Genomic DNA, 16,429 nt, shown 5'->3' with positions numbered 1-16,429 from the left:
AGAAAAAATACGCTATTTTCTTTTCATGATCACTGGTTGCATAATAATATTGTAATTTAACTAAGTGATTGACAACATACTTCAATAATGCACATAAAAGATGAAAAATAGTTTGTCGGGCTATTTTGCATAATAATTTGCATATGCACGGCGCATATTTCTATATTTGTTGTTATCAAAGTAAATTACAAGCATATATTACAAATGTGTGTAAAAACTGAACAGAAAATTATTCGGCTTATCTTTTAATGTATTGACAACTTGCCATGTCGTGTGCAAACAGTGCAATATCCTTAACAAAATACTGAAATTGTTTTATTTCAGTCTAGTGTCGATTCGTAGAGGGTTTGTGGTAAAATGCTCTTAAATTTTCACTTCAACTATAATAAGCAACATTTACGACAAGTATGCCGCCATTTTATCGCTGAATTTTAAGAAATTTGGGTGAAATATGGAATATTATCGTTTTTAGTGTTTATTGGCTCTTGCTGTAGCTATCGATTGTATGATCGGAGGAGCAGAGCTCAGTTTCTCAGCAACTTTACTGCCACAACTTGAAGAAACAAATTCTACGATCAAATTTACGGAAAATGAAGAAACCTACTTTGGTATAGTTTATTTTAATTGTCTCTAGGCCGTTAATATTTGTAAATTATTTATTTTAGCGTCGGCACTTGCTTTATTTTGCCTCCCCGGAACAATCATAGGTTGTTTCGTGCTGGATTGGTTTGGACGGAAGTGGACTTATGCTTTTGTAGCATTTTTGAACGTCATGACATGGACTATAATTACATTTGCCACACAAGCCTGGCATTTATTTCTTGCCAGGATTCTTCAAGGTCTTACAATAGGAATTAGTTTTCCAGTGTGCATGTGCTTCGTTAGTGAAGTATCTTCAGTTAAACATCGCAGTGCGTTTATTAATATTCTCAACATTGGCGTTGCAATTGGTCAGCTAATGGTAGACGCATTGGGTAGTTATTATCCTTGGCGACTCTCTGCAGTCGTTTTGGTTGGTTTGTCAATTATAGACTGTGCTTTATTCTTGTACTTAAACAACACACACGTATGGTACTTGGCTCGAAAAGACTTTGAGGGTGCAAAACAAGCTTATTTCTGGTATAACACAACGAATGCAGAAAATACTACTGATTACAATCAACAGGTTGAACAAGTAGACATACACAACGCAACAACAAGGAAAGATTATTGGAAGGCATGTCGACAGAGGGAGTTTATAATTCCCTTGTTACTGATGTGTTGGTTTTATATAACTTCCGGTTTTCCGGTGGTTACGCCATTGCGTTATATTCTGTTCAAGTAATGAGAAATGTAGTCTCATTTGACGAGTACCTAACGACGATATTCATTGATATTATTCGCATTCTAGCCGCCATCTTGACCGCTGTATGCGTCAAACATCTCCGAATACGTGTAATTATTAATTCATGTGTAGTTCTATGCGTGGCCTCTCTAATCACACTTTGTATTGCGTTATTTTGGCAAGACCAGTGGTCCCCGTTTCGTTGGATAGTTTTAGGGCGATATTGTTTTATACGGTTGTTTATAACATTGGAATTATCAATATGTCGAATGTGTGCATGGGTGAACTGTTTACCGGAGTCACCAAGCCTTTGGGCACATGTTTATCGGTGATATTTTTGTTCGGAATGAATTTTATTATAGCGTTGATAATTCCAATAATGTTTAGAGATCTTGGAAATGTAGGAACGTTTTTGTTCTTTGCTGTGTGCATTATTGTTGGTGGAGTAGGATTGTTTATTTGGTTACCGGAAACAAGGAATGTGACTAACGATCAAATTAGGAATCACTTTAAAAAACAAAAATCTTAAACGCAGTATGCAAGCATTTTTATGATACTTATGATAAAACCATAAAGCATGAATGACTTGTTTTTTGAATGTAAGTGAATAATATTTTGCAGTCTAGATGTTACGAAAATAAAGCTATAATTTACTAGTCACTTTGCATATCACATGCCGATTGGTAAAACAATATATTATATGCACGTGTAATACCAACAATGCGCTCAGTTTACTCAGCACTCAATTTCGTTATAGTTTACAAAATCTATTAACTTATTATTACCAATCAATTTCCCAGAAAAAAAGGTATCAATGCCCGATAGGTAATTTTAAAAATTGAGTACGTGCGGAACGTGTTAATACCAAATTACAACACCGTAGTTTTAAATATGTTCGTGTACGTTTAAAGAATGTGTTTGGATAAGTTTATCGTCATTGTTTTCATTTCCATGATACGATCGCCGCGCTTGACTTTCCACGAGTTGCGTGCCGTGAGCCTTGTAAAATGTCTCATTAAAGTTAATATGATTTTAACGTTTGTGAAAAACTGTCGTGGCTGAATACTCCACGTTGTCGGACACACTGACGACTATTTAAAACAATCACTCTTGTTTTTTACTCGTGATTAATGTATCCAAAAGCTACAGGAAACAAAGAAGTATTGCGACAAGTAAGTTTTTCGTTTTTCAATTTATTATCGATTTATATAAACAAATACAGTAATTATATTCTGTTTATTGCAGTGTTTGTTGGGACTGGTAGTGACAATCGATTGTTTCATAGGTGGGACGGGTTTAAATTTCTCGGCCACTTTATTACCTCAACTGAATAAAGATGATTCTTCATTGAAGATTACTGAAGATCAAGGCACATGGATTGGTGATTAAGTTGCATAAGAATTGGTTACCATTTTGTAATTTTTTGTTTTCTTTAAACAGCATCTGTATTAATCTTAGCCTGCCTCCCGGAACCATCGTGGGCACGTTCCTAGTTGAATTAATTGGTCGTAAATGGACTTACGCCTTGGTAGCATTGTCCAATTCTACATCATGGTTGATAATCGCAACGAGTTCCGGAGTTTCACAACTTATACTAGGCAGGAGTCTACTGGGTTTTGCCCTAGGCATGAGCTATCCAGCTTGTTACTGTTTCATTGGCGAAGTAGTAATGGTAAAATATCGCAGTATGTTGTTGAACATAATCAACATCGGCGGTACCTTCGGAATGCTATTCTCTGATTTAATGGGCACGTTTTACTCCTGGCGCGTTGCGGCGTATGTTATCACCGCCTTGGGACTGACATATTTCTGTATATTGCTGTACTTGAAAGACACTTACGTCTGGTATTTGAATCACAATCGTATTGAAGAAGCGCAACATGCGTACTTTTGGTACGTAAGAGAATCGCCTGCGAATGCACAGGATTATAACGATAGAGTAAACCAGGTTAAGATAAGTCAAGGGATATCCTTTCGGATGGTGGCGAGAGAATGTAAAAAACGAGAGTTTATCATTCCGTTGTTCATCATGTTCTGGTTTTCGTCCACTGTGGTGTTTACAGGTGGTTCCGGTATAGCTTTATACTCAGTTACAATAATGGATAGGGTTGTCAACATGGATGAATACATCACAACGCTTATTATTGATGTCATTAGAATTCTGGCGGCGTTAGTTACGATTTTGGTTTTGAAGTATTTTCCAATTCGTTGGATTATAAACACTTCTTCAGTGCTATGCGCAACTTTTTTGTTGGTGTTCTCAGGTTCATTGTACTGGGAATCATCTTGGATTGGCTTTCAATGGATTGCTTTAGTGGCAATTGTCTCGTTTAACTTCTTTTACAGTCTGGGATATATTAATATTAACAATATAAGTTTAGGGGAATTATTTACCGGAATTACGAAATCAGTCGGTACGACAATATCTGTCATGCATCTTTATTGCATGAATTTTATAATAGCACAGTTGATACCAAAAATGTTTGCAAATTTAGGAAATGTTTGGACGTTTTTAGTGTTTGCCATTTGTAATATTATTGGAGGTGTGGGATTGTTTTTGTTTATGCCTGAAACTAGAAATTTTACTAATGAACAAATCAGGGAAAACTTTCGAAGTTTTGGCAAGAATAAAATAAACAAGATGTAAATTTTAAGTTATTGTATGATGTTGATTTTACAAATAAAACTTTTTTTGAACGAATAATATTTAATGCGTCTTAAAAATCTACGTCATCTCCTCACGCGTTTTCATACAATATTGGAGCGTCTAGTTTTGATAAAATTAATATGTTTTTTATTACTGCTACCGATTCTGATAATCGGAAACAAGTTGTTGTTGACATTATTTAATCGGGAAGCTAATGAGTAGAACAAAACAATTATTAGGCCAAAAACAAAGTATAACACTTACAAAAATTCCAATTAATTGAAAATTAACACTTAAAATCCTAAACGGACTCAATTTTATTCTATATGATAAGTAAAAACTAATTCGAAGGTAAGAAGCACGTGTTCCATAAATGATCACAATAAATATTCTTAATATTCTTAAAATTACGTCTGAACTATTTCAATGTCCCGCTTACACTCAACAAAACACAAAAATGTAACAATATCGTAAAACTACATCGTAATAAAACCTGTAGTTATGCATTATCTGAGAAACTGGTAGATAAAAATGAAAATTATTGAGTTTTATGCATTTACGCCGTGGTTGTTTATATTGAACTCACCATCTTTGCGCTTCGGCATTGACACTCGTAGAAATGTCGTTGAAGCACGTCAAAAAACATTCAGTGCCCATCATCGAAAGCTTCATTGAAGAAACACAACTAAACGCATTCAACAACACAGAAACACGTTACACTTTTCGGCAGGTAAATCAATTTTTAAAATTTGAATACAAAAAGAAAACAAATTTATTCAATTTAAAAAATTTGCAGTCATTGTTAGCATTCTCTAGTCTACTTCAAGCAGCATGCGGAGGTTCCGTATTAGGTTTCTCTTCAATTTTATTCCCACAACTAGAAGAAAGTAAAGAAATTGTTCTCACAATTGATCAAGCATCATGGATCGGTTAGTATCCATCAAAATATAAAACAAAATTTATTAACTTTGTTATTTTTAGCTTCAATACCAACATTGGTCATGTTACCAGTTGTTTTATCCGCTGGATGGATGTTGGGACTTTTCGGACGACGCCTATCTGTAATCATGGTTTTCATTACCACCTTACTCGCATGGTTAACAACTTACTTCGCCAATAGCTATGAAACCCTTTTCGCTAGCAGATTCATAGCTGGAATATTCGTGGGTGGTGCCTATCCGGTTGTAGTAACTTACATGGGTGAAACAACGCATCCAAGAATCCGCGCAGTTTGTTTAGCGGGCGTCCCATTGGGATGCGCCGTTGGAGTTTTACTCACGCAATTCTTAGGAATATATCTGCACTGGCGCAAAGTGGCCCTTATCTTAGCCACATTTCCAATCTACAATTTACTAATCTGTTCCTACATAAAAGAATCATACATTTGGTTATTGAACAAAAACCGTGTGGACGAAGCGAGACGCGCGTTTGTCTGGTTCCGAGGAATAGACATCGACGCAAAAGCAGAATTCATGGCTGCCTTGGACTCCAAAGACAACGTCGTTGCTATAAACAGTTCAATCAAAGAAAAAATCAAATTTTGTTTTAGTAAAGCCTTCGTAATGCCATTTCTTCTCACAGCTTTACTATTTTTAACCAGCGAATTCTCTGGAGACACCGCTTTAATTTTCTACACGTCACACATTATCAAAATCATCACGAATGATCCGGAAGCCCAATACTACTCAAATCTTATTCTGAATATTCTAAGAGTGATTGCTACGTTTGCTAGTGCGATGTTAATCAAACGATTCTCGATTCGTACTGTTTTCATCACGACTGGATTCTGTTTGGCGTGCTCATTGGCTAACATCTCTTTGTTTTTGTATTTGAGCGGTGCGTATCCAGAAAACAAAGCGTTTCCATTGATTTGTTTGGTGTCGGTGATTGTGAACGTGATATTCTTCGCGCTCGGATTGGGACCGCTGCCGACTGTAATTTGCGGGGAGATGTATCCAGCTTCTGTGCGTGATATTGGCGGCGCTCTGAGCGCATTCTTATCGTTCACGTCGCTGTTTACAATCGTGAAACTGATGCCGCACTTTTTCGTGCTTGTTAATCCGGAGTTCATATTTTTAATGTTTGCTTGCTGCACTTTAACTGGGGTTACGGTCATGTGCTTTGTTCTCCCGAACACGAAAAACAAGACGTTGAAAGAGTTGGAGAATTTTTACGAGGCGTAAACAGATTGTGTAAATATGTAGATTAGCGCGTGTACTTTTTGGGTATATTGTTATTGTAAATGTAAGTAGGTACTATTACATTAATAGCTAGAGTGGTTGATAAATTGATTTATTTATGACTATAAGGTGTAAGTAAGTTGTTTTAAGTTTTATTGTACAGTTTAAACAAGGTAGAAGATATAATTTAAGTTAAAAAGATGAGAAAGTAAATAAAAACAATTAAATTTTAAAATTTCAAGAGTATAACAATATTTATTTTTTTTCCGCGTTTATGGTCGTTGATGAGATAATTTTTAATTCGAAATTGTTAATATCCGTTAGTCGCCTTCAGTGTCAACGCTTGTTATACAATTCACTTGTGTAGTTAAATTAAGGCATAATTTATGTCCCCAAGACAGAACTATTCAGTCTTTTATAGATGCCTAAACCAAAATAGTAATATTCTTTTAAGAAATATGACAAAAACGTAAAAGGAAATAATGTTTCACCCAAAAAAACTATTAATTAACTATTCTTGATATTAATAAGTAAATGTAACTACAAGTCCTATCAAAGAAGACACTTGAAACAATTGTTTACGATTTAAATTGTTTTTAAAACATTTGTGCGTACGAATATGAAAACATTGTTTACCAATTCTTGTCACTGATATTCACTGATGGTCGTTTTGTACAGCTATTGTTTGACAACAATATTAACACTGCAACTTTGTTGTTACAAAAATTCGAGACGATAAAACATCGTTCGCCATGTATGTACATTGGTTACTTGTCCAATGCGTTTATTAAAGGATTATATCCATTGAAGCAACATCATTCGACAAGTTTGGTTGCGACGCGGACATCATGGAAACACATTCGAACCGAACTTATTTATTTCGGCAAGTAAGTACCCACACAGTAACAGTAAAATACTATTCGTAGATATAGAATTTAATTTTAATTAATGTTTTAGAGTTTGTTTGCAATCACAGCATTACTTCATGGTATCTGTGCTGGTAGTGTTTTTGGTTACACGTCAATTCTATTCCAACAATTGCAAGATGCTCAAAATACTTCCAATGCAAATGAAACTGTTATAACATTGACGGCTGGGCAACAATCATGGATAGGTATGTGTTGTGGTGGGATAATATCATTATTACTTTTATTTTGTTTATTATTCATTAATTTAGCGTCTGTACCAACACTTGCAATGATTCCATCAACGTTAATCACCAGTTGGGCGTTAGAACAATTCGGACGAAAGAAAATGGCGCTGACTGCGATTTTATTTAATCTAGCAGGATGGGTAACTATGTACTTTTCGCACACCTACGAAGTTATGTTGGCTTCACGGACATTTTCGGGAGTCTTCACTGGAATGGGTTACTCTGTCTTCATCACATATCTCGGCGAAGTGACAGCACCATCCGTGCGAGCGTTCTTTCTCAGTTTTTTACCCTTGGGATGCACAATAGGTGTATTTATCTGTCAATTGTTGGGCACTCTATTCAATTGGAAGACAATTGCTCTATTGCTGAGCGCTATTCCAATATACAACACACTGATGATAACATTCTACATGTCCGAATCTTACATCTGGTTTAAAAATCGCAGCCAAATCAAAAAAGCCTACGCTGCTTTCATATGGTATAGAGGATTTGGTCCCAAGGCTAAAGATGAATTTACAAAAGCTACGGAAATGGTGGAAATCTTTCCGGAGGCAACTTTTACTGAGAAGATTCGTTCCTGTGCAGATAGATCATTCCTGATGCCATTCGGTATCACAACGTTGACATTCATCACGAATCAGTTGTCGGGAAACATGGCACTAGTTTTCTACACGTCTACAATCATTGGTATTATTTCAGACGATCATAATGTTCAATATTATTCAACAATTCTGCTTAATATTTTACGGATCGTGGCAACTATAGCTTCCTGTATTCTGGTAAAAGTTGTTTCCGTGCGTAAAGTATTAACGGTGGGGGGATTGCTGTTGTCTGGGTCATTGGTAAATTTGGCACTATTTTTGTATTTGTCAACCGTGTACCCAGAAACTAAGGCATTCCCTATTGTTTGCATGGTTTCGGTTATTTCGAATGTGATCGCGTTTGCGACAAGTATAGGGCCATTACCATCTGTCATTTGTGGTGAGTTGTTTCCGGCAAAAACTAGAGGTATTGGTGCACCGCTCAGCGCTTGCTGCTCGTTCATTTCGCTGTTTATTATTATTAAAGTGTTGCCGATTATGTTAAAAATGCTGACGCCTGCGGGTACCTTTTTGTTTTTTGCGATATGCACGTTTGTTGGAGTTAATATTATTGCTTTGTTATTACCAGATACAAAGAATAAGACACTTAAAGATATTGAGAATATTTATCAACATTAGCAATGTTAGTTATTCAATTTTTACATCGTTTATCTTATGAAGAACATATATTTGAATGAAACTCATTTATAAATAAGGAAAATATATTTTAAATTCCGTTTTATTACAATATGTTTTTCAGTTTAATACGAAAGTATATCATTATTACTAAAACTATTTAAAATATATCTAAAATTTTTGAGTAATAATTAATATTGTACAAGTTTTGATCGTTTTCTTAACAAAATAAAGAATAAAAACAATAAACAAAAACAAAATCAAAAACGGGAATTGTTGCGACCTCTGTCAGATCTACTCCAAAACAAAGCAGCAGCACTGCGTCATATTTTTCTCAAACCAGTCGCGAAGTCACGGCGAGTACGAAGGCCACAAACAATAATTTGTAATTAAACTAAAATGATGAAACAAATTTAACATACCATACGAAATACATTCTATTCATCTGTTAATGGATTTTATTTACATCACAGTATCAAGATGAATCATTCACGGCGAACAAAAGTAAGTGCGCATTGATAATTACGAAAATCCGTTAAAGTAACCTTACATAAATTTAAATTCTAGCGCGGAATACTCCAAATTGGAAACAAAAACATCTTCATCTACGAGGGCATAAATATTGTTGGGCGAAGCATGCAAGCAGTAGTAATTTTAAGGGACCTAGTGAGTAAATAAATATTTAGACATGTTATTATCTTCTAAAGTTGAATATTTTAGGTCGCAAGTCAACAACATGCTATCTTTACTATTATCAATGATGCCCATTATATCTCTGATGTTAACTCCACAAATGGCACTAAACTTAATGGTACCAACCTATCACCATTTCAAATGTATCTGCTGGAAGAAGGCAGTGAAATTGAATTCACTCCACAATTTATTGGAAAGTACAAGAAGATACATGATAAAAATTCATCACAAATATATACTCCACAATATGAATCTCAAAATACACAGACAGAGGAAGGTTTTTATGAAGCCAGCACACAAGTGGAAATGGTTGACAAGACAAAAGCTATGTTCAATGATGACATGGATGATGATTTATCAAAGATGGTCATTGATACACAAATGATTAATGATTCCATGATTGGGAAGAATAAACCTGCAGCTCCAGAGGAAAGTATACATGAAGCTGAAACCCAGTTGATGGTAAATGTTCCAAGTATTAATGAGGCACCAACACAATTGGTCACTAAGAGATGTTCTGTTGTAAGTGCATTTGTGGATTCTCAATTTTTTGCTGGAAATACTCAACATGTTGAAATTGCAATGGAACCATCTGGTGATAAGTTAGATTTGAATGGTGATGCCCCAAATTCTATTGATGAGGAATCCAGAAATATTCCTACTAATGAAATAGGTCCTGAAACATCAACTACTCAGCCACTACCTTTGACTAATGTTTTGGAAAATGAAATAACAGAAGAAATTGTAAAAGCAGTCCCACAATCAAGTCAATTAGCTACAGATCTTACTGAAGAGGAGTCTTGTTCAAATGAACCTGGGGAATGTTCAGAGAAATTAAGAAAAATTAATGAAAGTATATCTGCACAATCTGATAAAGCTGATTCTCAAGCCCAAACACAAAATTCTACCGAAAACAGTTTAAATTTAAAATTGTCACTAACACAAGATAAAGATAATGATAATGGGAATAATAGTAATGTTTCTGTAGGTTTAAAGTCAGGTATGACTCAGTCTACTTTAGAGTTGCTCAATGAATTTGCTAAATCAAGAAAGGAAAAAAGTATAACTGGAGCAAATTCTGATGAAGAAGTGCTTGAGGAATCGGAGATTTTACCTAATGATGGATATGGCAGTGATGAATCTATTGATTTCTTAGCAGGAATGGGTAATTCTACTTTAGAAACTATTAACGCATATGCTAGAATACTAAATGAAAGAAACAAAATCGAAAATTCTGAAAAAGAAGCAATTGCGGAATCAGCTAAGATTTTACCCGAATCTGATGATGAAGGCATTGTTAAACAGAAAGTTAGGTCTAGCGTGCGGAGAAGTCGATTCATCATCAGTGATTCTGAAGACAGTGCTGGAGAGGAAGTAGAAACTAAGATCACAGAACCTAAAACTATAGAGAATTCTGTGCTATCAGATTGTGAGGATTCATTTGTAGCAAGAAAATCGATTGGTAACGCAAGTCTTGATTACATACCAGCCACGCAGGATGCTTCATTTTCACGGACTAGTGATGTTGCTTTCAAGTTAGGATTAAGTCGTGTTCAGGAATTATGTGAATCCGGTGATATTTCTGCTTTGCAAATAAGTACAACAGAAAAAGATGAATCAGTTATAAACGACAGCGTTGTAGGAGAAAAGGTTAATATGCCAAATGAATCTCTGCATGATACACCCAGGAAATCATTTGATAATGAATCTCAAGAATTTGTTGTACAAAAGGCCAATTCTAATGTTGTTCGCGATACAGAATCAACTGACTTTCTTGTCCCAACTCAACCAATTTGTAAACGAACTCGATCGTCAGTTGGCTTAAATTCGTCCGATTTAATACCTGCCACTCAAGATGTGTGCGATGATGTTGATTTTGACGCTCCTACACAGCCTATACTTAAAACTAAGCCAGGTGTGGTTCAAAATGGTATGGTTGATGAAGATGTAGATTTTTCGGCACCTACTCAACCAATTATTGCTTCTGAATGTAATGCGTTGACTTTTGATATCGAGAGTGAAGTATTTTGCATGCCTACTCAACCCGTTGCGGAATTTGCAAAGTCAAAAAAAGGATCACGCAATTCGTGTAATACTAGCAAACTTACTCAGTCAGAGAATTTTGATTTTGATGCACCTACTCAGAAATTGTGTGATAACGTTTTCGACGCTGCGACACAGAAGTTAAAAATGTGTGATAACGTTTCTAACGCCGAAACGCAGAAGTTGAATGATGTTGATTTTGATGCCCCCACACAACAATTAGAAGCTCAAGCACTTTGTACAGAACAAGAAAAAGATGATATTGATTTTGAGGCCCCAACGCAGCCTATCATACAACCAGCTAAAGTGGTTCCAGTGCCACACATAGAAGAAGAAACTGATTTTGAATCTCCCACTCAACCGATAATGCGCAATGATAATGATTGTGCTATTAATGAACCCCATCAAGTTATGAAAAGAGTTCAAGAAATTGAAAGTCAACTGGAAGTCTTGTTTGAAACGCAAAATGTTACGCTATCGACCGCAGATAGCTCAAGACCAACAAATCCTTTAGCAAGTTTAATAGAAACATGTTCCACTCAAGATGTTATCAGTAGTTTAACTGGAGGAGGAACAAAACGCTCAAGTGATGAATTTGACGTTAATGGCCAATCAAAACGAGCTAAAACAACAGCAACTCCAAAAGCGAAAACAACAAGCAAACGGAAAAGTATTGATACACCTGAATTAGATAATAGTCGAAAATCTTCCATCAAAGATATGGATGTAACTAATGCGAATAAAAATAAGTCGATTTTAGACTTTTTCGGGAAAGCAAGTTCTACCATGATCGAAAATTCCATAAATGGCAAGGTATCTTCTAAGTTATCTATGATTAAGAAGCAAATTGCAACTGATGTGCTAGATTCGGTATCTAATGTTGAGGTTGAATGTTTGGCAGACACAATCCCAATGGTAGCAATGGATAGCACTGATAATTTTAAGCACACCCAGGTAGTAGAAGATCAGACAATGACGGCGGATAAAACATTAGACATTACTGCAGCGAGGAAAAAAAAGCGGAAGTTACTAGATGAAGAAACTATGTGCTCCATGCCCACCCCGGAACCTGTTAAGACAATCGATCTTACGGACGACGACAAAAATGAAATGAAATCGACGGAAACTCCAAAGGCATGTATTAAAAAAACAAAAACCACGGCGAAAACAAACACCACAAAAAGAAATACGCGGCAAACTCGCGGTAGTGTCAGATTCGAAGAAAGTTCTGATGATTCGGATGAAGAGTGTAAAGTTGCTACAAAGAAAACAAGGGGTAGGCCCCCAAAAAACGTTCGTGCAAGTACCCGTGCTAAGAAGAGTGTTAATTACAAGGAAAATCACGAGAAATCTAAATCAACTCGTAGTCACCAGAATAATTCTTCAGATAGTGAGAAGGAGGACAAACGAATAATTATAACAGTTCCAGAGAAACAAATTAAACTCGTGATTACTGATGAGGAAGACTTGAAGAAGAAAGAAATTAAATCTGATATTAAGAAAGTGAGTCGATCTTCGAAAATTAAAGAGGAAGTAACTATGTCACCAGAGCGGAGCAAACGAGTTACGAAACCGAAGGTTATTTTCACGATGTTGGATGATCCAAAACTTAAGCAAATTGTTCGGTCCCTAGGTGGTTCAATTGTGGAGAAAATTGCCCAAAGCACTGTTCTGGTTACGGAGAAAGTGCAACGTACGTTGAAACTATTGTCTGCAATTGGTAGATCAATACCAATCTGCTCTCCAGAGTGGTTGATGGAGTGTAAGAAAGCGCACGCTTTCCTAGATCCGTGGGACTACCTAATTAAAGATCCTGATGCTGAGAAAATGTGGAAGTTCAAAATTGGACAGACATTGGAAATGAGTAAGCGCTCCAAGATATTCGCGGGCATTCAATTTTTGTTAGTTACTACTTTATCGGTGGATGTAATCAAAGGTGGAATTGAGGCAAATGGCGGCAAAGTGGTCACTCGCAAACCAGCAAACGACAATTTTATTGTTGTCGGTGATGCTGCGCACCAATCCAAGTATGCAACCTACTTGAAAAGTAAAGTGAAGGTTGTATCGGCAGAAGCGATTCTTGTTGGGATTTTAAGACAGGAAATCGCGTTCGATGAGTTCGCATTGAGTTAAATGGATGGATCTATTTTATATTATAACGTTATTGTATATGTATTTGTTATAAAAATATCTTTGATTATATTAAGGGTTGTGTGCCCAAATTGGAACCTAATTTAATGTGCTTCTGTGCATTACTGAATTATTACATTTTATATTTTATACAAATAAATATTTATTTTGTAGCTTCAAACCAGTTGTCTGTAAGGTAAAGCCGTCGAACTGTATGGAAGAAGCAAATAGTTGTAAAGTGGAGCTGTTTCTCATTAGATGTCGCTACCTTGAACTAAGTAATCTCGATTTATTGATTTTTATAGTATGACACCTGCATTAATAAAATGCAACTAATTTCGTTGCGCTGGTGACAAGATTTAAACATTACAAACAAACATCTAACGTGTTTGCGTCGCCACATCAACAACATCGCATAGGTTGTGTACTCTACTTGTTTTCTTATCAAAATGCCACCTTTAGAAGTAAGTTTATAAACATTAAACATATAATTACAAACTTTAAAACTCACTTATTTCAATTAAGGACACGGGAAACACCGAAAAGAAAACAATCATATTTAACGCGTCGCGCAATGAGCTCTTCAAGCTGAACGAGAACTACAAGACGTTCCATCGCAAAGTGAAAATCTTCTGGAAGCTGACGGTGTAATTATTTACCGTGCGCACGAATGATTTATCGTTTTAACGTTGCTTTCGGGCGCTGTGCGTTGCAGGAACAAGGAAGAAATATCGTCGCAGTTATTAAAGAATTGCTCACTGCTAATATTGCCGGGGCCGCAAGGGCAATTCGAGGAGAGCGAAATTAATGCGATGCGCGGTTATTTGCGCGAGGGCGGGCGGATGTTGGTACTTCTTGCTGAGAGCAGTCAGGACGACACCGGTAACATCAACATCCTTCTGGAAGAATACGGCATCTACGTGAATATGGGTTGGTTATTGTATTTCCAACTGCAATCGGTTAATTTAAACACGTCACGTTTCAGATTCACTAATTCGCACGCACTACTACAAGTATTTCCATCCGAAGGAGTGCTACATCGCCGACGCGACGGTGAACACGGCGCTCTACGCGAACAAGTCGGAAAATCTGAATCTGATTTATCCGCACGGCGCCACGATGAATGTGAATAAGCCCAGCTCGGTGGCGTTCACCAGTGGCAGCGCAACGTTTCCGGTTGATAGGCCGTTGGGGGCCGTATATTACAATCAGAATGGCGGTAAGTGCTGCAAATCCACCCGAAGTGAGCATCAGTCGTGCAGTCGGGTGAAAGCGAGAGTTCAGTCTGTTTCAAGTTTTATATTTTAGGCGGCAGACTGGTCGCGGTCGGCTCCGGCCACATGTTCATCGACAAGTACATCGACCAAGAGAAGAACGATAAATTCAGGGAGTTACTCTTCGAGTTCCTAATGAGGACCGACGCAGACGTCCGGATGTCCACGATGGATCATGATGATCTAGACGTCAGAGAAATATTTTTCTTTGCTTTTAAATTATAATTAATCGATTGTTTAATTATCTGTCTAGGCTTTGGATCATCACATTGTACCGGATACAGGGGAACTTGCCAATCGGCCAAAACTTTGTCTAACTGATGCGATAACTCATTCGGTATCTTTGGATTACAACAAGTTGTTTGATCATAAAACGTATTCCATGAATACGAATTTGGGTAAAAACTCAATTAGTGCATATATTTTACATTTATTTTGTGTTAATTTTGTTTAGTTCCGGATGCTTTGAAACTCTTCGAACGATTAGGTGTGAAACATCAACCGCTGAAAGTGATAAGTCCGAACTTTGAAGCACCACTGCCGCCATTACAAGCCGCCGTATGTATGAATTCAGGGTTGTCATAATATTTTTTCTGACATTCGTATATATCAAAAGTTGCGACGCAATTGTTGTACAATAATATCAATAACAGCAAATTACGTTTGAAATTCACGTAAATTGGGATAAAATTTGATGTATGGTTAATTTTTGCAAGCACGTTCCTGAACAGCAATTTCCGGCAATTTTTCCTTAAATGGAAACCACTTTTTCCAGGTGTTCCCACCATCGTTCCGGGAATTACCACCGCCGCCGCTCGAGCTCTTCGATTTGGACGAGGCGTTCAGCTCGGTGTTCTCGAAACTCGCGCAATTTACCAATAAATATTTGATGTCATCCGCCCAGCAGCATCCGGGCAGTATTGGCGGTGCACCGCCAACGGAGAAAGAACTCGACTTCTACATAAAAGAATGCTCGAACATTGTGCGTCTCGATGGGGATTACTCTGACCCCAAGCAGATTTTATACACACTGGGTGTACACTGCGCGCAATTCAAGAGCATCGACACCATCAAATAGATTTACATATTTGCAAAAAAAGGGGCACAAAGTTTAATATTTCCAAGTCAACCGGAACGAGCACGGCAGTTGGTTGCACTTTGCACTTGTTACGTTAAAGTCGACAAGGACAAGTTCTTACGAATTATTTGTATTTGAATGGCGTAATAATAGAAAAGAGGTGACGGCATAAAGAGGGTAATTTTTTTAGGTATAGGGTGTAAGGGTGGGGTCTACAAGTGCGAATGTAGTATAGATGGAGGGTTGAGATAAAACACGCAACACACCCTTATTACAGAAGGTGGTTAATATTGCACATGATATTTACAAAAATAATACAACTATACCTCTAACGAAGATAATTATCCTAATTAGTAGTAACAATTGTGTTCGTTGTATGGTTGTTTTAGTTAGCGCTGTAATTAGCAGTCGACTGATTAAGGAAAGAGCGAAACGCAGTTGAAATTATCTCCGACGCGTTAGAAACGTTCATCATGTCGTCTTTCCTGATGTGGCGATGTTGAAAACCTAGGAGCAGATCAAGAGCCGTCGGCCGGCGGGCGCGCCGCCATACAACAAGAATAAAACCTGTTGAATGAAACCGTTAAAGCGTTTCGACTGTTTCGAGATCCATTTAAAGCGCGGATTCTGCACTCGCCCCGCATGCAGTAGTGTGGACCAGTATCGCCGCACCAGTACTGACCTCTT

At 37.0% G+C, this 16,429-nt stretch overlaps 6 protein-coding genes across 6 annotated transcripts; all 6 read left to right on the top strand.

Moving 5' to 3' along the window:
- Positions 1-97: 97 nt before the first annotated feature.
- On the top strand, positions 98-1,984 carry LOC135799673 (facilitated trehalose transporter Tret1-like). Its single transcript, XM_065312866.1, is given in 4 exon segments — positions 98-405; positions 473-608; positions 666-1,271; positions 1,274-1,984. Coding segments are annotated over 4 exon segments (1,173 nt in total). The 5' UTR covers positions 98-357; the 3' UTR covers positions 1,657-1,984.
- Positions 1,985-2,168: 184 nt separating this feature from the next.
- LOC135799675 (facilitated trehalose transporter Tret1-like) lies at positions 2,169-4,028 on the top strand. The gene is given in 3 exon segments (XM_065312868.1): positions 2,169-2,496; positions 2,570-2,698; positions 2,700-4,028. Coding segments are annotated over 3 exon segments (1,443 nt in total). The 5' UTR covers positions 2,169-2,454; the 3' UTR covers positions 3,972-4,028.
- Positions 4,029-4,541: 513 nt separating this feature from the next.
- On the top strand, positions 4,542-6,386 carry LOC135799671 (facilitated trehalose transporter Tret1-like). The gene is made up of 3 exons (XM_065312864.1): positions 4,542-4,701; positions 4,768-4,900; positions 4,953-6,386. The coding sequence occupies exons 1-3, from the start codon at positions 4,591-4,593 to the stop codon at positions 6,152-6,154; spliced, it is 1,446 nt and encodes a 481-aa protein (XP_065168936.1). The 5' UTR covers positions 4,542-4,590; the 3' UTR covers positions 6,155-6,386.
- Positions 6,387-6,524: 138 nt separating this feature from the next.
- Positions 6,525-8,630, top strand: LOC135799672 (facilitated trehalose transporter Tret1-like). The gene is made up of 3 exons (XM_065312865.1): positions 6,525-7,038; positions 7,109-7,265; positions 7,329-8,630. The coding sequence occupies exons 1-3, from the start codon at positions 7,000-7,002 to the stop codon at positions 8,525-8,527; spliced, it is 1,395 nt and encodes a 464-aa protein (XP_065168937.1). The 5' UTR covers positions 6,525-6,999; the 3' UTR covers positions 8,528-8,630.
- A 199-nt stretch (positions 8,631-8,829) lies between these two features.
- LOC135798746 (uncharacterized) lies at positions 8,830-13,493 on the top strand. Its single transcript, XM_065311686.1, has 3 exons — positions 8,830-9,028; positions 9,092-9,190; positions 9,245-13,493. The coding sequence occupies exons 1-3, from the start codon at positions 9,005-9,007 to the stop codon at positions 13,391-13,393; spliced, it is 4,272 nt and encodes a 1,423-aa protein (XP_065167758.1). The 5' UTR covers positions 8,830-9,004; the 3' UTR covers positions 13,394-13,493.
- Positions 13,494-13,742: 249 nt separating this feature from the next.
- IFT52 (intraflagellar transport 52) lies at positions 13,743-15,915 on the top strand. Its single transcript, XM_065311687.1, has 8 exons — positions 13,743-13,854; positions 13,916-14,037; positions 14,106-14,320; positions 14,376-14,609; positions 14,699-14,853; positions 14,918-15,062; positions 15,119-15,222; positions 15,440-15,915. The coding sequence occupies exons 1-8, from the start codon at positions 13,840-13,842 to the stop codon at positions 15,740-15,742; spliced, it is 1,293 nt and encodes a 430-aa protein (XP_065167759.1). The 5' UTR covers positions 13,743-13,839; the 3' UTR covers positions 15,743-15,915.
- Positions 15,916-16,429: the final 514 nt, after the last annotated feature.

The sequence above is a fragment of the Atheta coriaria genome, unplaced genomic scaffold (genome assembly GCF_025399875.1).
Source record: "Atheta coriaria isolate IRGN ID8LTWV9N9 unplaced genomic scaffold, Caltech_Dcor_3.1 hic_scaffold_9_pilon, whole genome shotgun sequence".
In the NCBI taxonomy this organism is placed as follows: domain Eukaryota; kingdom Metazoa; phylum Arthropoda; class Insecta; order Coleoptera; family Staphylinidae; genus Dalotia; species Dalotia coriaria.
The sequence above is the reverse complement of the archived record's forward strand: the minus strand, read 5'-3'. Positions and strand labels throughout refer to the sequence as shown.